This window comes from Lynx rufus, unplaced genomic scaffold (assembly GCF_022079265.1).
Source record: "Lynx rufus isolate CCGP_SWC_20201006 ecotype Redwood Valley unplaced genomic scaffold, mLynRuf1.p SCAF_11, whole genome shotgun sequence".
Lineage (NCBI taxonomy): Eukaryota > Metazoa > Chordata > Mammalia > Carnivora > Felidae > Lynx > Lynx rufus.
The window spans coordinates 54,207,076-54,230,297 of NW_025814825.1; the positions used below are offsets into that span (position 1 = coordinate 54,207,076).

The 23,222-nt window shown below is 41.8% G+C and overlaps 1 protein-coding gene across 1 annotated transcript in view; it reads right to left on the bottom strand.

The window, feature by feature from the left end:
* The window catches only part of GFRA1 (GDNF family receptor alpha 1), a 208,667-nt gene that overhangs the window by 63,308 nt on the left and 122,137 nt on the right, over nt 1–23,222 (bottom strand). Inside the window, exon 3 of the mRNA XM_047073494.1 lies at nt 66–402. Coding sequence (XP_046929450.1) covers nt 66–402 — 337 coding nt within the window. The remainder of the gene's footprint in view (nt 1–65; nt 403–23,222) is intronic.

The following is a 23,222-nucleotide window of genomic DNA, read 5'->3' on the forward strand; positions in this document are numbered from 1 at the left end:
ACTGAAGCCGCCACAAAGTTCTCCTCGCCGGCTCGTTAATCACCCGGCTGCCGGAGCCCGCTTACCTGCAGATGTAATTCGTCTTGCACGAGTCCTGCAAAGTCAGGCAGTTGGGTTTCTCCCTCTCCTCGTAGGAGCACACGGGCACGATGGTCTGCCGCCTCCGCTCCGTGCACGCGATGTCCCGGCAGGAGCAGAAGAGCATTCCGTAGCTGTGCTTGGCCGGAACCTTGTCGAAGAACTGCCGCAGGGCCTTGTGGCACTTGCGCCGGTTGCAGACCTCGTTGGACATGCTGGTGGTGCACGGGGTGATGTACGCGGACCTGTACTTCTTACAGGTGTCGTCGAGGTTACAGGCCTTGGCGGCGTCCAGGCAGTTGTTCCCCTTGGGAACGTGCTCCACTGCAAAGGAGAGAAAGGCAGGTGTGATCGCAGTGCCGGGCGCCTGGCCACGCGCACTGCCTGTCTTCACCGAGATCCGGCCTTTTCCCTGGCGCTGCGGCGAGCTCTGATCAACTCTGTGTTTTGAAGCGAATAGGTAATGAGTCCACGACAAGGAGAAAATAGAAGGTGTGCAAAGGCTGGGGACCCAAGGCAGCCCACAAGTCCCTAGTGCTCCCTCAGATGCATAATTAGGCGGTACGGAGCGAGGCCAAACGAGGGAAGGTTGCTTAGGCACCTGCCTGACTACGTGTAAACAAGGCAACAGGAGAATAAGTTTCCAGCTCCTGGTCGGTAAACTGAAATTAGGAGAAAAGAAAAAAGCAACAAATTATATACTTGTTCATTACGCAGTATATAAAATGATATGCTGAATGTAAGTATAATTGCCATGCAATTCCTCCAGGAATATAATTATGTAATAAATGCATATAGTACATGCTAATTACTATATGATTACAGAGTAATTACATGGTTATTTGAGCCTAGAAGACAAAATATTATGCCAGCTCCCTAAACAGGAAGAAGCGGCTACGACGAGGTTGTATTTAAGTTCTAGCTCACAGGCCATTGGAAGAAAACCAGAACAAATTACGTGAAAATCTGTAAACCTCAATTACCACTTAACTTGCCACACACAAAATGTGGGATCTACGGGTCTTGAGGCTGCAGATTAGAAAAATTCAGCTAGTATTCTGGATGGAATTTCAATGGGCTTACAAACATAGGCTTTAGGAATCTCACAAAACATACGTTGCCTTCTGCCCAAACCCTTTCTGCTCATTCTCAGAGAAAACAGAGCTGTCCGCTGCCAAGCTGCCCACGGTGTGGCCTGGACAGAGAGCAAGGGGGAGGCCAGGCCCATTGCAGTAGCCAGATGGACTGGCAGGGCCAGGCCCAACGGACAAAGTCAAAAGATGAGTAGACAAAGGAAATGAAGCTGGTTGTGGGAGCCCTGCCCCCTGCCCCTCCTCCAGCAAGTTCCTGCTCAGGCCTTATTCAGCCCCTGCTTGGGTTCCCCCTTCACTCTCTTTGTGCCCCGGTTGATGGGAGCCATGAAGGCATTTGGGAAATTACAAGAGGCTAGAGAACTGACAAGAGAGGAGAAAGGGTCCGTTGGGTTGGGTGGGTCTGAAAGACAGAGTGGTGCATTTAGTACACGTCCAAACGGCACATGGAATGTTATTCAACCTTACACAAAGAAGGAAATCCTGCCTTAGGTGGCAACAGGGATGAACCCTGAGGACATTATCCTAAGTGAAATAAGCCAGTCACAGCAGGACAACCGTTGCATGATTCCACTTACAAGGTTTCGAAAACACTCAGGCTCAGAGAAACAGAGAGTAGGACGGTAGTGGCCAGGGGCTGGAGGAGGGGGAAACGGGGAGTTGTTACTCAAGAGGCATCAAGTCTTAGACATGAGTAAGTTCTAAAAATCTGCAGGGCGGCCTCATGCCTACAGTTGACAGTGCTGTATTACACAGTTACGAGGGTCAGTGTGTTAAGAGGGTAAATCTCATGGTAAACGTTCTCACTACAATGTTTTTTTTTTTTTTTTTAATGTAAACCGGGACACGGCACACAAGGCAAGTCTAACATTTCAGGGAAAGAAAAACACTTCCTGTTTTACTGACAATGGGTCTTGCTTTAAGAAAACCCTGGACGCAAAAGTCCGAAATCACAAAATGATACCGTGGCACCACCAGGCAGAACCCTATTATGCCTCAGGTTCACGTCTCTGCTACGACACCTGAATCCAAAAATTTAATGTGAAAGGCAATAAACAAGACACCCAGCCCATGTCGGGCGAGCAGCACAAGAAGCCAGCGGCTGCACATACATCCCTGGTTTAGCAAGCGCACCTGGTGCATTTTCTGCATCCTGACCTTCCCAGACCAGCTTCCCTCTGGCTCCCCTGTTTTCACACGCTAACTCCTCAGGACTCAAGAAATGAAATATTCACCATGTGCTCTGACAGGATCACCAGGGCCTACAGGCCTCGGTAACACTTCCAGCCTTTTCCGCTTTTCAGACTTTTAATGTCGTGCTGTTGGGCCCATCAGCAACAGTGATTCATATTCTCGAAGGTCTAGAGTTGCACAGGAGATTTCTAAATGATGCATTCTTAGTGATAATCTAAAATAAATTGATATGACCAAATTCGGGGTATTCTGGATTAGGCCCTTAAGGCTAGAAATTGGTACATAATTTTACCACCTGCATTTCCACTTGCCTTGGTATTGAATGGTGCTTTGTGATCTCTAGCTAAAAAGAATAGAGGCACAGAGGTGTACTTAATACTGAAATGACGTAGCCAGTGATATATGAACAAACGGTTCATGTAAGTTCAAGTGGAAGAAAATGGCAGAACAATTAAGTCATCACATGACACCTAGGAACCCAGGCCTGCTATCCTCCAAAGCAGTCGTGCTGAAACAGAGAACTATATTCCAATTGTAAGAACCAATTTAGTTTCTACAAAACTAGTACCCCTCACATCAAATTAATGTTATTAACTTAGCATTTCATTGTTTTCAAAGTTCTGTTCATATTTAACACGTGTGCTGTTTTTATAGTTGTGTAAAATTAAAAAAATAAAAGTTTATAGTTCTTTCTTCCTGAGTGTCAAATAAAATTATAATAAAAATAATAAAACTCAACACATGAGGTCCAGACCACTTATTCCTCTCTTAAAGTAGCCTGTATTATACATAAGTTTTAGAAAAATTGACCTGGAAGAAAGCTCCTTGACAGGGGTCTCGGCAATGAATTTTTGGATATGATAGAAGGAACAACATAAAAAATAAACAAGTAGGACATCAAACTAAAAAGCTTCCACACAGCAAAGGAAACCATTAACACAATGAAGAGGCAGCCTATGAAATGGGAGGAAGTATTTGCAGATCATTTATCTGATAAGGGGTTAATGTCCAAAATATATAAATAACTCTTACAACCCAATAGCAAAAAAATAATAATTCCATTAGAAATGAGCAAAGAACCTAAAAAGACATTTTGCCAAAAAATACATTCCAAAGGCCAAGAGGTACTTGAAAAGGTGCTCAACATCACTAATCATTACGGAACTGGAAATCAAAACCACAGTGAAGTATCTCCTCACACCTGTTAAAATGGCTAACACAGAGGCAAGAAAAAACAAAAGCTGGTGAGGATGTGGAGAAAAGGGAACCCTGTGCATTGTACTAGGACTATAAATTGGTACAGCCACTATGAAAGACATTGTGGAGTTCTCTTGAAAAATTAAAAACAGAACGGTATGATACAGCAATTTCACTTCTAGGCATAAATCTGAAGGAAATAAAATCACTGTCAAAGAGATACCTAAACCCCCATTTTCACTGCAACATTATTATTTTTTTTTATGTTTGTTTATTTTTGAGAGAGAGAGAGAGAGAGACAGAGTGTGAGCAGGGGAGGTGCAAAGAGAGGAGACACAGGACCCGAAGCAGGCTCCAGGCTCTGAGCTGTCAGCAAAGAGCCCAACGTGGGGCTCAAACTTATAGACCGTGAGATCATGACCTGAGCTGAAGTCAGATGCTCAACTGACTGAGCCACCGAGGCGCTCCTGCAACATTATTTATAATAGGGAAGACATGGAAACAACCTAAGTGCCCGTCAACAGGCGAATGGGTGAAGAAAGCATGGCATATATACACACAATGGAATAATATTCAGCTGTAAGAAAGGGAATCCTGTTATGTGCAACAACATGGATGTTAAGTAAAATAAGTCAGACAGAGAAAGGCAAATATAGTACAATCTCACTTTTATGTGGAATCTAAATCAATTCCCCCCCCCCCAAACAAAACAAAACAAAACAAAACAAAACAAAACAAAACAAAAACACAAAAAACCAAACTCATGGAAAAAAAAAAAAAGATCAGCTTTGTAGTTAGCAGCGGCAGGGGAAGGAGAACTGAATGAAGGTAGTCAAAAGCTACAAACTTCCAGTTATAAGATAAATAAGTACTGAGCATGTAATGTACAACATGATGACTATAGTTAACAATGCTCCATATTATATTTGAAAATTGCTAAGAAAGTCAATCCTAAAAGTTCTCATCACACACACAAAGGCATTCTTCCTCTTTTTTTTGTCTCTGTGTGAGGTAAAGGATGTTAACTACACTTGTGATAATATTTTCACAATATATATAAGTCAAGTCATTATGCCATACACCTCAAACTCACACAGTTCTGTATGTTAATTATATCTTAAGAAAACTAAAAGAAAAAAAAAGGCCCAGTGTATGTCTGCTTAATTATAATAATGTTAGCTTCCTTTTCAAAGTTGTTAAAACTACATAAACTACTAATTTTTTCCTCTTAATGTTATCAAAAAGAAAAGCAATATTTCAAAGGAAAACCTCTGTACAAAGTGGGAACAGAATGAATCATCTTATGTCCAAACCAATTGCTCAAACTTGACTTCATTTAGCAATTGACTCAAACCCACTTTCAGCTGATTCTGTTTTCCTCGATATATAGCCCTGCCAGAACACCATCTCTTTACCATTATTTCAGAACCTGTGAAAGATTTCAGAATGCACAACCTGGCACATTCAGAGAGGCAAGAGAAAAAAAAGAACAAACAAACAAAACAACAACAACAACAACAGTGAATCAATTTCCAGCTCACAGGTCAGTGTGTGATTTGCTTTTTGTTTCTGAATCGCAGAATATTCCCAGGACCCTTTTTTCAATTTGATATGTGAGACCAGTCTTACCCAAATAGCAGAACTGATGAAAACAAAAGAAGAGAATTACAGACTAATATTCCTTATAAACATAGATTCAAAAAGGTTAGTAAATAGCATTTAGCACTATGTTAAAAGGATAAGGAACCATGACCAACTAGAGTTTATCCCAAAATGCAAGGCTGATTTAATATTTAAAAGTTAATGTAATTTACCATATTAACAGACAGGAAGAAAACCTGATTATATTTCAATGGACAGAGCAAAAGCATTCAACATATTTCAGCACTCCTTCCATAATAAAAAATGCTCAGCAGAGAATAGCAGAGAACCTTCTTAATCTGATAAAGGGCATCTATGAAAAACATATAGGTAAAATCATATTTAATAGTGAAATATTGACTTTTCCCCAAAAACGTCAGGAACTAATGAAGGATTTCATTCTTACCACCTGTAGTCAACATTGTCTTAGAGGCCCTAGTCATTGCAATAAAGCAAAGAAAAGAAATAAAGGGGATAGAGATTGGAAAGGAAGACATTTCTGTTTGCAGATGACTTGGAAAATTGTAAAGAATTTATAAACAACTACTAGAATCAGTAAGTGTATTTATCAATGTCAAAGGAGATAACATTTACTATATGATATATGATAATGAATTGCATTTTGGTAAGCTATTAGCAAAATTTTAGGAAAGAAAATTTAAAAACACAATTCTGCTTATAAGAGAACTCAAAAAGGGCACTTAAAAAGGAATAACAAAAGACATGCAAGACCTCTACATTAAAAACTAAAAAGCACTTCTGAGAAAATTAAGGAAGACCTAAATAAATGGAAATACATACCATGTTCATGGATAAGAAGACACAATATCATTGAGGTAACAGTTATCCCCGAATCGTAATATGCATTGACATTGGCAAGTGGATTCTAAAATTTATATGGAAATGCAAAGGGCCATAATATAGCCAAAGCAATTTGAAAAAGAACAGAGTTGAAGGAGTTTATACTGACTTCAAGATTTACCGCAAAGCTGTACTTATCAAGACAGTGTGATACAGTATAGGCATAGACAATTCAAACAATGGAACATAAAACAGAACTCAGATGAAATACACCCACAAATCTACCGTTATTTAATTTTTGACAGTCACTAAAAAACATCTAACATAGAAGTGCTCTTCAACAAACAGTACCAGGATAATTGAAAATCCATATAAAAAACGACAACAAAATCCCCACATCACCAAAACCCACATATGTACATATTAATACAAGATGGATCACAGACTTAAACCTAAAAGCTAAAATCACAAAGTTTTTATAAGAAAATAAGACAATCTTGGAAGTAGGTGAAGGTTTCTTAAAGAGGACCACAGAAAGCCATAGCATAAAAGAAAGAGAAATTGGTAAGTTAGATTTCATCAAAATTGAAAACTTCAGCTCCTCCAAAGACACTGATAATAAATGAAGAAAATGAATAGACAAGTCACAGACTAGGAAATATTTGCAAAACACATATCTGACAATGGATCAGTACCTAAAATATATGTAGAGTACCTAAAACTCAATAATAATAATAAAAAAATACCAATTGAAAAATGGGCCAAATATTTGAGCAGACACATCACAAAAGACAACATAGGAACGGCCAAGAAGCACATGAAAAGCGTTCAACATCATTAGTTAGCAGGAAGTAAATGCAAGTGAAAGCCACAATGAGACTTGCTTCACATCCACCACAGTGGTTAAAATTAAAGTCTGACAACCCAAATACTGTCGAAGATGTAGAGCTACTGGAATCTCATATGTTGTTGGTGAGAGTGTAAAATGGTCCAACCACTTTGGGAAAATATTGGGCAGCTTTTTCTTAAATAGTTTTTTTTTTTAATATTTTTTTACTTTTGAGAGAGAGAGAGAGAGAGCGAGCGAGTGAGCTAGTGGGGGAGGGGCAGAGAGAGAGGGAGACACAGAATCTGAAGGAGGCTCCAGGCTCTGAGCTGTCAGCACAGAGCTCCAGGTGGGACTCGAATTCATGAACCCTGAGATCTCAACCTGAGCTGAAGTCAGACGCTTAACCGACTGAGCCACCCAGGTGTCCCAGCTTTTTTTGTTTGTTTGTTTAATGTTTATTTTTTTATTCCTGAGAGAGAGAGCATGTGAGCGGTGGGGAGGAGGGGCAGAGAGAGAGAGGGACAGAGAATCCGAAGAGGAGTGGGAGCTGATGGCAGTGAGCCTAGCACGGGGCTCGAACCCACAAAGTGTGGAGATCACAACTTGAGCCAAAGTTGGACGCCCAACCGACTGGGCCACCCAGGTACCCCTGGGCCGCTTTTTTATAAAAGTAAACCCATGACTACCTTATGACCCAGCATTTCCACTTCTAGATATTTATCCAAGAGAAATGAGGATAAACATCCATAAAAAGACTTGTATAAGAATATAACACTGTATTGATAATAACCCAAAACTGGAAAATCAGTTCATGTATCCATCAATAGGAAAATGGTTAAACAGGCTGTGGTCTATTTGCACAATGGAATACCACTCAGAAATTAAGAACAGATGAACTATTGTTACACACATAGCATGGATACATCTCAACACTACTACGTTGAAGAAAAAAAAAGTCATCCACGAAACGTGCATACTGGGGCATCTGAGTGGCTCAGTAAGTTGAGCGTCTCTTGATTTCGGTTCAGATCACCATCGGAGGGTCACGGAATCCATCACCACGTGAAACTCCATGTTGAGCATGGAGCCTGCTTAAGATTCTCCCTCTCACACCTCTGCCCCTCCCCCACCCAGCTCATGCATGCAGGTTCTCTCTCTAAAACACAATTTTAAAAAAAGAAAGTACATACTAAATTATTTTATATATGTGAAGTTCTAGAGCAGACAAACAATTTATGATGAAAAACAGAGGAATGGTTGCTTCTAGGGGCTAGAGGTAAGGATTGGCTGGGAAGGGACAGGAGAGAACTTTCTGGAGTGATGGTAGCTTCTATCTTGATAGAAGTTTGCGTCAAAACCTAGAGAATGGTACCCTTAAAGCTTGTATATACATAAATTTTACAGAAATTTTCCCTGAAAAGGAAAAAAAAGCCTAAACAAATATTAAAAACTGATTACTGATAGGTATACTGAAGTGTGTAGGAAAGTATATTGATATCTGCATTTTAAAAATTTAGATGAATTGATAGGTGGAAAGAAGGATGGATAGATGAATACTTACAAAACAATTGCATTCTCATTTATTGATAGAATCTAGATAGGTCAACTGTAACATTTTTTCCACTTTTCTGTATGTTTGAAAATGTTCCAGCAAAAGATTGGCAAAAAGAAAAAAATAAACCAAAACAAAACAAAACCCAGATTCAAATATACCCTATTAAAATAAAAAGTATCACATGCACAGAATATGGAAAGCAACTCTTAGCACCCCTCTTTCACCTCTTTTCCTGGTTAAACACTCCATAAATCGCAGGACACATAAAGGAGAGTTGGGTTTCACTTGGTGAGAAGACTGATCCCCCCCATATCTATTTGATAGACACCCCCCCCGCCCCCACCCCCCACCGTGCATGAAATGCATGTCACAAATGCTACGTTGATGACCTGAGGGCAGAGGAAGAAATGTACACAATGATTCCATTTAATCCTCTTGAGTCACACCCAGTTCCCCATCAGCTCACACACTGCACCGAGGAGCAGGCATACGCCTGTGTTTTATGGTCTGGGCACACGCGCCTTCTCGCCTGCGTGGGGAGGCTTCCGGACAGCTTTGCCATAACTCTGAGTGCCATCCTCTCCACAGCTCATTTTAGAGCTCAGCACTAAAATGCTGCTTTCCCTCCTCCTCTCCATCTCTAATCTCTCCCTCCATCTGCTGTTATTCATTCTTTAACTTGGTAGAATGTCTGGGATGCTGCCTGAATGGGAAGTATTCTCAGAATGAAGGCTGTTTACTAGAAATCCTTTTTCTTGTGGGAGGACGCATGTGTGTGGGCTGTGCAGGCTAAGGAGCTCCTCTCCAGCATCAGCCTAGCACTGTTTTCTGGAGAAAGCCATTGAACCAGCTTTTCCTTTCAAAGTTAGATAGAACCACGTTGTTACTTTGTAGGTTACATATTGCTTTTCTCTATCATCATTCTAAGGCTCTTTGGCTGTGATCACATCTGATGTGACTTATTTCCTATTTGTGGGTATAACCTGCCACATAGCAACGGGAGAGCCAGCTCCCAGACCCATGGAATAAAAAGGGTCAGGTGTTGCTGGGGGGAAAAAAAAGAACAAAAGAAAAACAATTAATTAGGAGTCAGGGATTTTAAATGTGGTCCAATCATCTGAGTGCCTTTGTACAAGTTATCTTTCTCCCAGGGGACCTCAGTTTCCCCATTTGTGAGAGGGTATATCTACAGTCCCTTCAAGCCTCAAGGTTCTTTGATTTGATGGTTCTAATAAAAAAATGCCTTTTCTGATTATAACACCAAGCATTTGGGATACAACTTGACGATCAGGGACAGGGAAAAGAAATCCTAGCACTCCAAAGCACTAGCCTCTCAGCTATTTGCTGCTCCAAAGTGTACAAGGACCTTGGAACTTTCTCAACCCTGACCAACAGGCAGAGCAAATGCGAAAGACCCCTCCAACACAGGGAGATGTGGAGGTGTCAGGCATGATTTATGCACTGGAAGAAGCTTTCACATTCTGAATTCCTTTGGAGCAAGGAACTGCCTTTATCCCAAGTACAATCCTCACACTGTCCCAAATCAAAGAGGCTATCACCATGGCCATAGCCCCTCATTATTTACACTTAGAAAATGCCACCCTTATTGGCAAATGCTGGAGCCAGCTAACCAGTCAAAATGATTCAGGATGAAACACAGATGGAAACAACTAGAAATCCATTTCTATAGATTATGAGGCGAAATAAAACAGTAAATATATTAAAATTTGCATGGCTTGCATGAAGATGTGGTTTATGAAGCAGAAGGTTCACAAGACACGGGGAGAGAATGTTGTTTATGAATGCTTGCCAATTTCCGGGTATCTTTCTGCCTTTCTTTTTGGGGCTGCAGAACTGAATTCACAACTGGTTTCCTCTTTCTTTCCGACTTGATTAATTACCATGTTAACATAACCACTGTTCTTCTTCTAATAGGATCCCTCTAACGTGTTATTCTAGCAAATAAAAAACGGGCAAAAGCTCCAAGATCTTCACAGGAGTAGAGCAGCCTTTTCTGGAAGCTTACACATACGGTCTGATCTTCTGATATCCACGTGTATCATATGGCAAATCCGATCATACAGGTTGTGACCCTTGTAATCGATCCTTCAAGAGCTTGGCCTTTTCCAGCTGGGGTGCTAAAAATTACATTTAAAACGCACACGGTGGCTCTTTGGAGCCCATTTTGTCATTCATACACTGTTTCGGGCATATTGTATTACACAATGATGGATTCCCTCCTCGGCCTGTTTTTTTCATACCTTGCATGGCTACATTAAACCTCAAGCCATGCCCAAGTTTTCTCTGGGGTTCACAGTGACTGAACTATTCTGAAGACCTGTGAATTTGGAAATAATTCTTCAGTCTGATGAACTCACTCACCCCAAGCTCACCCTTTAGAGCTTCCATTTCCATAATGCGCACACTGTGGCCCACCACCCCCATCCATACCTTAAAAAATTAGATGCCTCCTATAAGTGGTGTGCAAGTCACATGCTCGCTGCTGCAAAATGATTAATAGTGCTGTCTCAGCAAATGGGATCATTACATTTTTAATTAACCTTTCCAACCTCCTCCACCTTTTCCTTTTGTTATACATTGGATCTCTGAAGTTTTCTACTTGTTTATGTTCAACTAGATTGGAAATAAAGGCATGAAAAATGATAGCAGATGATGCAGGAGTCGTTGCCCAGGTGAGACGGCTGGTGAGGTGCTGTGCCTCATTGTACATGGAATATGGGGACAGGCGCTCAGAACTTGGTGGCTGGGTTCCCACCTAATTTTTGTTTTGGCAGCTTAGCGTTATTTAATGGCCTTGGCTACCAGGAAACTGGCTTTTTAAAATCTCTTTCAACCTAATTATAATTACGGCGTATAAATCATACAATGATCGATTATAAAAATCTCGGGTTCATAAATATTTAACTTAGCATTTAAATCCACACTGCAGGAGTGCATGAAATTTCTGAGCCCATCTCTCTGCAAACAACTGCTTTATTACAGTTCCAATGCCAATTACCGAAAGCCGAACCAAGTTTGTCTCGTAGCACACTCCGGCACATATTTGAGCACCACGGCTTTCCGTGTATGAAGATGGCACAATTTAGTTATTTCTAAAATATGCATGCCTCTCATTAAACAGATATTCTGCAAAGTCCTCTATCGTCATCTTTTAATTCCTCGAGTATGGAGAGACACAATTATGATATTATACATAAAAACACTCATTAAAATATATTTTATCTAATGTAAGATTGATTCTGAGATAATTGAGGTCAGATTTGTTTGGAAAATGTATTGTGACACGTGCAAACTCTGATACGAAGAGGAAATGATCTTCCACGAGGACTCGAGTGAAACAGCTAAATATTTTTCAGCAAAATCATAAAGCCATAATTGGATTTCAATTTAGTAATAGTCGGCCTAAGACAGGCCATTTTTAATAATCTAATTATGTGTTCAGGGCCTACCCCAGAATTCAACGGCTGCTTCAGAACTATTAATTGTACTCAACCCTGTTGCATCGTCAACCATGAAATTTGCTATTACATGTAGGACTGGCTCCCGGTGAGGAGTATTTTCCCCCCCAATCTCAGATAATCTTTATAACATCCCCAAATGCCTACTCCTTTCATTTTCTAAAAGTGAAATATTTTAATGACTTTCTCTCAACCAGAACACTTGATCCCAAGTAGCTCAGATTTGTGGTCCTTCTAAAGAAGAAAAAAAATTTCACAGTGAGATCTACAAAACTCTTCCCTATTTTTATGAAGACGCAGAGAGCAGCCCTTGCTTTTGTCTGATTTTCATTAATTAAAGGTATTTAATTGCTAACATCTCATTAGCAGTAAAATTAATGAGTACTTCAACTACAGGAAAAGATCTGCATGATAACGTAAACCTAATTCATTGTATGGGGTGCAAACGATAGCTCCATTAATATTTAGGCTGTGCAAACTCCACAGATATTTAGCCATTTCACCAGTAAAAAGCTAAACACATCTTCAAAACCAGCGCTCCTTTGCCCCAGAGAAAACACTGAATGTGGGCCAACCAGGTAATGAAGAAGCACAGGTCCCTCTGCATTACTCCACTCATGTATCACCTCAGAGAGGAGGAATTAGAACGGAAGCATGGAATGGTTTGTTTTCAATAATTTTCTAAGTTACTATTAAATCAAAAGGTAGCCTCAAAGTATTATGCCCCAGCTTTTAAACTAGCATACTCAAATTGAGAAATTTCCAAGTGTGTGCCAGGCAAAGTAATCGCTCTTGGAAGCTGGACTCTTACCCCAAGGAGGCTGCCAACACTCCAGACATTTCTTGAAACCCTTCCCTAGGAGCCTGAGGCACGTTCTTTCGCATACTCTGAGCCACAGCAACTCTCTGCATCAGGGACAGATTTTCAAAGCCAAATGTCATTTAGCGCGAAGTGTGGTAACAGGCAATAATGTGGCACAGTGCTCAGGGGTAGAAAATAAGTCACAAATATACGTAAGGAGTTTTTCATATGGGCGACTTTCAAATCAGCTCTGACAATAACCAGGGAAGTGGTGTTCTTGAAAAGATTTTGAGCCAATAATAGCACAGGAGTAAGTGTTTTGCTTCTAAGGTGACTACTTTGAAGGGCATCGTTCACTCGGATGTATGCGTTCTCGGTGGGCTCATTAGCTAGTGTTTCTCCAATGAGCTAGAGAGCCGAAGGATGCCACCAGAAGGCAGGCCCGCGGCCCGAATGTTTTTTCCCCTACACAACCTATCAAAAAGCCACTTCCCAATCGATAAAAATGCTCCTCTGCTCTACATAAAGAGAAGGAAAAGTATGCATTCTGAAGCCAAAGAATCAGCTGAAACAATGAAAAATGAAGGGGCCGAAGATCCTATTAAGTAGCCTGGCTGATACTGAGATAATAATGAATCATTGATGATGCTGGCAGTCGTCAGGGCCCTCACAGTGTGGGATTTCAGCAAAGATAAGCTAAATATCAGGTCTTTATTTTTAGTTAAAGAGCATAAAATTCAATGCCTTTCCTCCCACGAGCCTATTTACATACCTGCTGTGCTACCTATTTGCTTCACCTGCTTCCCAATTAATACCCCATTAAGCCGATCCACCTGCAGTGGCTTTTACCTTCACCACAGCCTTGCAAACATCACTCATATGCTACAGCTCAATTGTTTCTTTGGGGAACATAAACAAGAGCTGCATGAAGACTAATGGCAGGACTTTGAGCTTACAGGGTGTGCTGCTTTCCCCAAAGACAGTAGCCGGAGCCTAAGAGGACGTTTCCAAAGGAAAAGCCCTAGCCGGGCAAGAACGTCTAGAATGAAGTGCAGCCACGTTCCAGAAGATTACGGACAGAAGGGATGTCCATCTTCATTAGTCAGATCGGTGACTCCGGATTACATATATACATTTTTAATGATGTTTTGCTTCATTCGAGAAGGTGTTTCGTGTCAAGTCCGGTTAATCACATTTTGTTTGGTTAAGGCTTCTGAGGCGACTTATTTTAATTAAGATTAGCTCCTTATTTCTCTTGTATGCAAATAGGTTTTCAGTGTTTGAAGAGTTGGCTCCTTCAAGGGGTGACGGAACCTAAGGGGTTGGGCATCAGAAGCACCTAGAGGACAAACTTTAAAGGACAAAACCACGGGTTCCTGGGGCCTGTCTCAGCCTCTGAGAATCCGTGTTTTTACAAAGCACCCGAGTGCTGGGGTGCCTGAGTGGCTCAGTCAGTTACGCAAATGACTCCTTTTTTTTTTTTTTTAATGTTTGTCAATTTTTGAGAGAGAGAGAGAGAGAATGTGAGCGGGTGAGGGGCAGAGAGAGGGAGACACAGAATCCGAAGCAGGCTCCAGGCTCTGAGCTGTCAGCACAGAGCCTGAAGCAGGGCTCGAACCCGCAAACTGTGAGATCAATACCTGGGCCATCCAGGTGCCTCCGTGACTGACTCCTGATCTCTGCTTAAGTCATGATCTCACAGTTTGTGAGTTCGAATCCCACATTCAGCTCTGCTTTGACAGCAGTGGGCCTGCTTGGGAATCGGTCTCATCCTTTCTGCCCCTCCCCACTGCACGCGCGCTCTCTCTCTCTCTCTCTCTCAAATTAAATAAACAAACGTAAAAAAAATAAAGTGCACCCACGTACTTCTGATGACCACACTTGGAATTCACTAACTTTCAGTGTGTTAAACCTTTCGTATTTACTACCCACCTGCACCCCCACTTATTCTCCTAGCAAATCCTGGCTTTCTGGTTGGTTCTGGTCACCGAACATTCGGGAAAGTAGGCCCTAAGAGGTGCTTCTAGTGGGAAGCTCTTTCGGGCCTCCTGCCTTATTCTGTGAAGTTCTTGTTGACCAGAGGGCTTTTCTTGCCCGTGGTCCCAGCGTAACTTTAGAACCAAGCCTAGGCTAGACTTACCAGGTGGGCTAAAACACAGCTCCCCCTAATCCCCCACGACCTCCCGTGAGCCGCAGAGGAAGCAGACAGCAGAACAGGCTTGTGTGTGTCCATCTACATGCCTCGGTGAACCTCTGTGTTTTATCTTAATGGCATGTGGGCAAGCGTTCCTACTCGTTTCATTTCTGGCTTTAAATTGGTTCCAAACGCATGCACACATTTACTCCTCCGAGCTTCAGTGTAACTCTTGTCCGATCCCCATTTGAAGGACTACACCGGTTAGCTCAAGGATTACGTTTAAACCCTGGCATTTTTACACTGAAATTCCTTACTGGGGACCGCCGCCGTGTCTCTGCAACTTAATCCGCAGCTCTGTCTCCTGCAGGAATCGCAAAGTAAATACGGCTGTAACTGTGTGGTGTGCCGTGGGCACCAAGCCACCTGTCCGCGGGAGGCGTTCTCCCACCTGGCTCCTGTCCATGGGATGCTGTGGGTCTGTGGAGGCAGGTCGAGGCAGGTGAGAAGCTCAGCACACTTAGGCTGCTTCTGGAACATCCTTCCTCAGTTTCACACACAAGCGTATCAGCTATGGACTTGCTGTGTCCCTGATGTAACACATAAATTAAGAAGCCTGGGCTGGGGCGCCTGGGTGGTGCAGTCGGTTAAGCGTCCGACTTCAGCCAGGTCACGATCTCACGCTCCGTGAGTTCGAGCCCCGCGTCGGGCTCTGGGCTGATGGCTCAGAGCCTGGAGCCTGCTTCCGATTCTGTGTCTCCCTCTCTCTCTGCCCCTCCCCCGTTCATGCTCTGTCTCTCTCTGTCCCAAAAATAAATAAACGTTGAAAAAAAAAATTAAAAAAAAAAAAAAAAGAAGCCTGGGCTAAGTGACAGCAATGCCAGCTCTTAGAGCTGAGCTATTTGCTTAGTCAAAACAGGTACAGTTTAGGCAAACTGCACATATTCCAATCCCAAACCTCCTGCAAGCTTCAAAATGTGCCTTCCCAGAGGAAGATCAGGACCTGTGCACCAGCTAGTTTTCGTGAGAAATGGCCGCTTGAATAGTTACATTTAACCCTGGGCAAGGCGGAAGCTGAATATGAGTGTTGGGGTCAAGATGATTTCATGAGCTTTCCGCCTAGAGAGAGCAGAATGACATTCAGCACAAGTGGTGCTGATGCTGCTCTCGGCACCCCTGGATATGCCAGAGGTACAGGGTCACCCTTTCGCTAGGGCATTCGGGGACAATAGGTGTGAAGAAGGCCAGCCTCAGGATGGCCAGCCATGCTGCCCCTCAGGGGGGAAGGGCTGGAGGGATGAAAAGCAGAGGTCAATTTCTGTCCTAAAGGAGGACGGCTTGGGTCCCCGACACCCCTGCACTAACAGAAGAGATTCTGTATTGCAGAAAATCCTGTTTTACAATACAGGAAGAACCACACAAAGCCAGACCTTAGATCTCAGTGATTTAGACGGCTTACCACAATATCACCAAAAATAAGTATTAGCCTTTGCGCTTTTGGCCTTAAAAAAAGAATAACGATCGGCTCCTGAGAATTTCTACTGATACTTCCAGAGCTGCCTCCATTATCAAGAATGACTGGACAGACTCCTCCCTGTGGCATTTGCTAATCAACTGAGCCAAGAGAGCTGAGAAAATTCCCAATTTGGAAAATACAGTAGGACTATGGTACCCAGAGTAGAAGCCTGGAGGTTGAAATGGAGACTGGTCTGACACAGTAATGAAGCTGGCCTTCCCAGGACTATCGCATGCCCTTCCCAAGAAGTTCCCGAGAAGTTCTTGGGAAAAACACAACAAAACAAAATGGAAGCCCAGTTGGCTGTTTGGTGGGGAACAAGGCTTTCTCGGTGTCCATTTTATTTCTTATGTAGAACAGATGATTTTCAATACTGAACTTAAGAGCTTTTAGTTTTAACCGAAAGGAGATCCATCCCCTAGAGTCTTCTATGAGCCCTTCAAGATTTCACATAAGAAGTTCTGTTCAGTATTTTAAGGAGGACCATATTTAGTGATGTTTGGGGGTTGCAGTGGTCGTTTATGCAATTCAGAGATTTGGCTTCTATTAGAAATACATTTGTAAAAAGAAGCAAAAATTAAATGCAGTTTTCAAAAGATAGGTCAAAGTTTTAGAAATCTAACCTATACCCTGAATCTGGGAATTCATTTCTAGTATGATGTCCACATGTTAAAAAGAAAAGAAAAAGCAATTGTCTAAATCTATTTCTTTATACTAATGAGAGGTTCTCTTATTTGTGTGGTAAAGACTTTAAAGTACCAATAACTCTGGAGTGCTTCCACATCTAAGAGAGAAGAGAAAGGAAATTATAAATGTGCTTATAAACCTCATCCAGTCTTCTAAGGAAAGGGATCACAATCATTTGCTAAGACCAAACACTGCAAAGGGGGGAAAGGTATCCACAGGAGATTAGTGTATCAGTAAATACATAAAGTACAGAAGTCCCACATATTTGACATTTGAAGAACAAAGCTATCCATCAATGTCCTGGCACAGATCGATCAAACAGAATGCTACTGTTGAAAACCTAATAGTATGATGGTAATAATGTAGCCATAAAACCTCTGGTCTATAATTGACTGCTTCCACTTGAAGCTAACGTGTCTAAAGCAGTGACTAATGTTCACCTAAAGATTTCACTTGCGTTGAATGACAATCAGTTACACCTGACATTAGTCTCAGTGGATGGCTTATGCTGGATAATGGCTCAGGGACAGATATCCAGGGCGTGCAGGGAGAGTATATCCCAAACAAGCAGCACAGGTATGTGATGTTGATCTCCGGCATGTTTCCTCCTGGCTACCTCCTTTGCAAGTGCTGAAGCTGTCCCTCTCTGAAAAATAATTACAAATGTATGAGACTGTAGAGTCTAGTGCCATCCCAGGGCATCCGGGTCTTAGTTGTTGAGTTTTGTTTAAGTGAGCATATTACTATAAATCACATTCCTGGACCCTAAGAGCTAATGCGCTCTCTCTTTGCAATAAGAAACTAGATGTGCAGAACCCAAGGGTAGGAGGCCAGAGGGTGGAGACAACAGGACAGCACTGATGTGTCTTGACTTCCTCTTTTCTTTTTTCTTTCTTTCTTTCTTTCTTTCTTTCTTTCTTTCTTTCTTTCTCTCTTTCTCTCTTTCTCTCTTTCTCTCTTTCTCTCTTTCTCTCTTTCTTTCCTTCCTTCTTTCTTTCTCTCTCTTCCTTCCTTCCTTTCTTTTCTTTCTTTCTTCCTCCTTCCTTCCTTCCTTCCATCCTTCCTTCCTCTTTTCTTTCTTTCTTTCTTTCTTTCTTTCTTTCTTTCTTTCTTCCCAGCTCCTGGACTGTTTGTGAATTCTGGATGTCATTCCAGTGAATAATTTGGTTATGTGGCTCTTGTTAGACAAGAGATGTGGCTGGACTATTGACAGGGAGAACTGAAAGTTTGAAAGGAAAGCTTACTGCTGTTGCTAGATGACAAAGAAAACAAAAGATTATTTAATGTCAGCACAAATTCAGAGTCTTCCATCAGTACATATGTCTGCCCAAGGGGCAGGGACCAGGCAGTGCAGGATCATTCATTGTGGGCACTTGGCCACAACCAGACTGCTCAAGTTCAGTGATGCCTGGCCACACAGCAAGACCCTGAAAGGGCTGTGACCCACACCTTAGTGTCCTCTTTTGTTTTTAATCTCCAGGGAGGTTTTACCGGCACTACCTGAAAACCACCACCACTTCGGTAATGCTTAATTACAAAGTATGAGAATCCCTCCCTCCCTTTCAACACATGCCAGAGAGAAGCCCTCTGCATCTTTCAGCTGATGGTCCTGAGGAAAAGCCCTTCACGTGCTGGATGCAAGTAAAATGAAGTGGTCCCCGGGTTTCACTGTGGCAAAAATCCCCAAGATCTTTCCGTGCCCTGAAATGGATTTGCACGTCTCAGCTTTTCAGTTAGCCAGCAGCTGTTGGTTACCCAAAGCAGAATTTTTTTATCCATGTTGTGAAGTTCATTGTAACTAAAAATTTTAATTAATATGTCTGGTGGCTTCTAATGGACTTTGAGTATACATCAGAATGCTTTGTGCCCTTTGATATATACTTAAAGGTAATTGGGTAGTCTTACTGATGTATTTTTAAAGAGCAAACTATTGATTAATAATGTTTCAGTATTAATATAACCACTTTGTGCAGATCAAGAAACATCAATAGTAGAAAACCCATATTTATCTACAAATTAACAACTCTATATAGATCTGTTACTTTAAACTAAATGGGGTGCATCCAGTCATTACATTCCAACAGGGATGAGACTCCTCCTCATAAAGATTAAAGCTGAAGTTGGCCTTATTTTACCACTGCATGAAATGAATGCTTTTTTTCACCACTTCATGCCCTGATGCAGCTGAAGAATACTAGCTGTAGTAAAACACAGGACCACATCCCCCTCCAACAGGCCAATATCTTTAATGCCTTACTTGATGAAAACATTTCATACTTTGGGAGATTTCATTGCTGCCACTGCCGAGCAGAATGAAAGAAATAATGATTGTACTGTTCAGGATGGAGGTTGGGATGATCCGGCTTCACCCCTGCTTAAAACCGGTTGTCCAGTTCACATATTTGGAGTGTATGTCCATTCAAATTGAATTACTGCAAAGAGGAAGGGCTGGGGCATTTTGGGCTCCTCGTGAGAAGTCAGTTCCCGGGGCTGGGTTTTAGGACCCTGGACAGAGTGCTTCTCAAGCAAATAGGGCCAGCCAGATCTCTTGGGTTTATTTATTCTTCTAAAACCTAGGAGTCCTAAGTATTCTACTCAAGAGGGTGGTTTGAATAAAATTCTTCAATTGTCTTTGGCAGAGCGTGAAGGGTCTCCTGACCTTTCTGCAGTTATTTTGTGTGGCCAAGACAACCTACAAATGGCAGGCACGGCAGTTTCCGCACGGGGTCCCCAAGCCAAATTTTGGAAAGGCTCCCTTTGCTCTGAGCTGATGACAAAATATCCATATGTTATGCAGATTTAGAGACAGAGAAAGAGATAGCAGCTGACAGGGGTCCTTGTCCTAGCTGAACTCCCTCCCCCTCTGTCTCCTCTACAAGGAACATGGCTGGAAGAACCACAGCCACGGAAATTTCACAGACACAAAACTGAGGAGCCTGCACGAGGAGGTCACGCAGCAAGGCATCAGCGCCCTGCGTCAGCGCCCTCAGAAAACAGGAACGTGAGACTCCAGGAACCCAATCCCGGGCCACCGTGTCTCGCTCTGATGTGTTTTGACCTGCAAGTCTGCTGGCTTTGTTCAAAAACGTGTGTTGGCCAAAATGTCACTGCTCTATTTGGGAGAACATCTGAATCGGAGCTCTGAAGGACATTACATTAAACCAGTGACTCTCACAGTTTTTGAGCAGGTGAATCTCCTGGAGGGCTTGAATCTCACTCCCATTAGAGTCTGATTCAGTGCATCTGGAGTGAGACCAGGAATCTGCATTTTAACACAATTCCCATGTGATTCTGCTAGACCACATTTTGAGAAATACTGCACTGCTAAAAGAAATGGCTTCCTAGAAGTCTAAGTCTATTAACGAGATCAATGTTCTGCATCCAGAAGTATAACAAGCCAATAATAATCTAAGCCATAACAAGTATTCTTTAATAATTCTCTCAAAATTCTACAACATAATTCACTAATTTGGCTCACTCCTTCATTCATTTATTCATTAATTCATGGTGCTTACACTAACATTTACAGTGTTTACCATAGGCTAAGCCATATAAATTTTGCCCCTATATTCCAAGACCAATATACCTATTTGCACTCAGTTCAAGTTAGTGAATACTAACTAAACAAATGGTATAACATAAATGTGCTGTTTACCTGTGAAGAAAAAAAAAAAAAGGTCAGCCACGCAAAAAATAGCCCCTGCTTAAAAACTCAAGGAACAAATACACCCAAGGAATAAAATAGAGTTAGAGAGCCATATGAGAATTTGGCAGAAACTATCAGCTGGCAAATGATGAACTACTTAAAAATAGTCTTATGACAACTGGGGATCCCCTTGGAAAAGATAAAATTAAATTCCTAAGACAACCATACAAAAAAATAGATTCTAAAGGAGATGAAAAGAAGTAAATGTGAAAAAAAATTTTACACCATTCAGAAGAAAACAGATTATCTTCATGACCTTGAGATCGGAAAGACATTTTTAAACAAGACACACATACCCCAAACATATAAAGGAAAGACTAATAAATTGACTACATTAAAATCAAAAGTTCAGTACAACCAAAACATGCCAAAAACAAAGTACAGAGATAAGCCATAGACCAGGATAAGACATTTAAGTTCACAAAATGACAAAAGAATGATACTCAGAAATCACACAGAACTCCTATGAATCAATATGAAAGAAGAATATGATGAGGTGATCAATAAAGACTGTCAGGCATAAAAAAATATATTGCATTAAGATAAATTCCGAGGATGGAAAAGAGCAAAATTTCCAGGTCAAAGAGCAAAGAGAGTGATATAAACTTTTGACTGTTAAGAAAAATATTAGTAGGGGCGCTTGGGTGGCTCAGTCAGTTAAGTGTCCGACATAGGCTCAGGTCATGATCTTGCGGTTCGTGAGTTCGAGCCCCACATCGGGCTCTGTGCTGACAGCTCAGAGCCTGGAGCCTGCTTCAGATTCTGTGTCTCCCTCTCTCTGCCCCTCCCCTGCTCATGTTCTGTCACTCTATGTCTCAAAAGTAAATAGACATTAAAAAAATTTTAAAAAAGAAAAATATTAGTAGTATATTATTTAAATGATGCCAGTGAGAATCAAATCATTGCCCTATGTTCATTCTGTCGAATGCTTTGAAAAGAGTGATCTTAATTTTATCTTTAAATATCCATGTTACGATATTACATGAATTCATTTCTTCCAATGACATGACCTTAAGCTGAAATATTTTATATGTCTATTTAAAAATGAGGAAGTACACAGTTCCCTAAGATTGTTTTGGGGAAGAGCAAAAGTGCTTGCGGGCCACAGCTACAGAGACCTACCAGACATATGGATAAACACGAGATTTTCACTGTTCATTATTTACTTCCAATTAGCCATTATTTGGGCATCACCCAAATGCCCACTGACAGAAGACAGGACAAATTCTGATACATTCGCATACTATAAATGGGAGTGGCAAGAAAGAAATAAGAGCTATGTGCAACCAGATGGAGAAATCTCAGAAGAGTGTTTGAAAACAAGGCAAGTTGTAAGAGGATATGTATGGAGTAGTAACATTTACATAAAGAATAAATACCTAGAAAATAGTTGTGTACACCTACACAATACTCACATATATGTATATATTGATACATGTAGTGAAGGTAAAAAAAAAAATGCAAGAGAAGGATAAACACCAAATCAAGATGGGAACAAAATTTAATACCTGAGCAGATCCCAGGTTTTGTGGTCACAGCATACATAATTGAGGAGGCTCTCTTTAAGAAGAATACAGAGTTTGGAACAAAATTTGATGTGTATATTATTGTATATGCTACAGTATCAGGAATATTCCCCATAGGGAAGCACCTGTGCAGGTATTGATAAGAACAAAATCACTTACGCATCTGACATGTTTAACGATTTCGCATTTTTTCCCCAATGGGGTAACTTCTGGCTCTATCCATTTCATACTCTGTTTCTCTTCTGCTGCCCGCACACATCAGGCATAGGTGCCCCAGGACACATTTACATTGCTCTATGACCTCTGGTCCTGTGTGTTCGGGTCATGCCACGTTGCTCGTGAGTGGGAACAGTGGGCAGTGGGCACATCCCCAGAAGCCACACCACCAGTGGTGGGATGTCCAACAATAACGTGACCATACATGGAAGCAACCGGGACCCTCGTAAGACTGTCCTGCGAAACCCAAACTACATTCACTGTTTCCATTTGTATATTTGAAACGTTCCGTGAAGAGATACAGGCAGAGGACACGCTGAGTGTCGCGGCACCCCAAAGTCTCCTGGGGAACGGTGGTGGGGATTTCTGCAGAAGGGACTGAGAAGGCTGTTTGGCCCGAGGGGAGAAGCAGCCTGATGGATCCTGCAACCGCTGTCAGTCATCAAAGGTCAAGTTCACGTGCACCACTGGCTGGAGCTGGTGGTTCACACTGCACCATCACATCCCAAAACGCACACGGTAACACAGCCTTTCTTCCGAAAGAGACCAGTTTATGCCCCTGCTCCTGACTCCCCACAGAAGGAGCTACCTGTTTTATTAAGACGAAAGAAATCGCTAGAGCCAAGCGTGACTCTGTCACCACATGTCACTTCACATCAGCCGGCACATGTCAAAGAATGACACGAAAAGCTGCCACCTGCCATCCGCTCACAGAGCACATCAAACTTCTTTTTGTAAAACACTTCAACAGTAGCCACGAGAAAATTTCC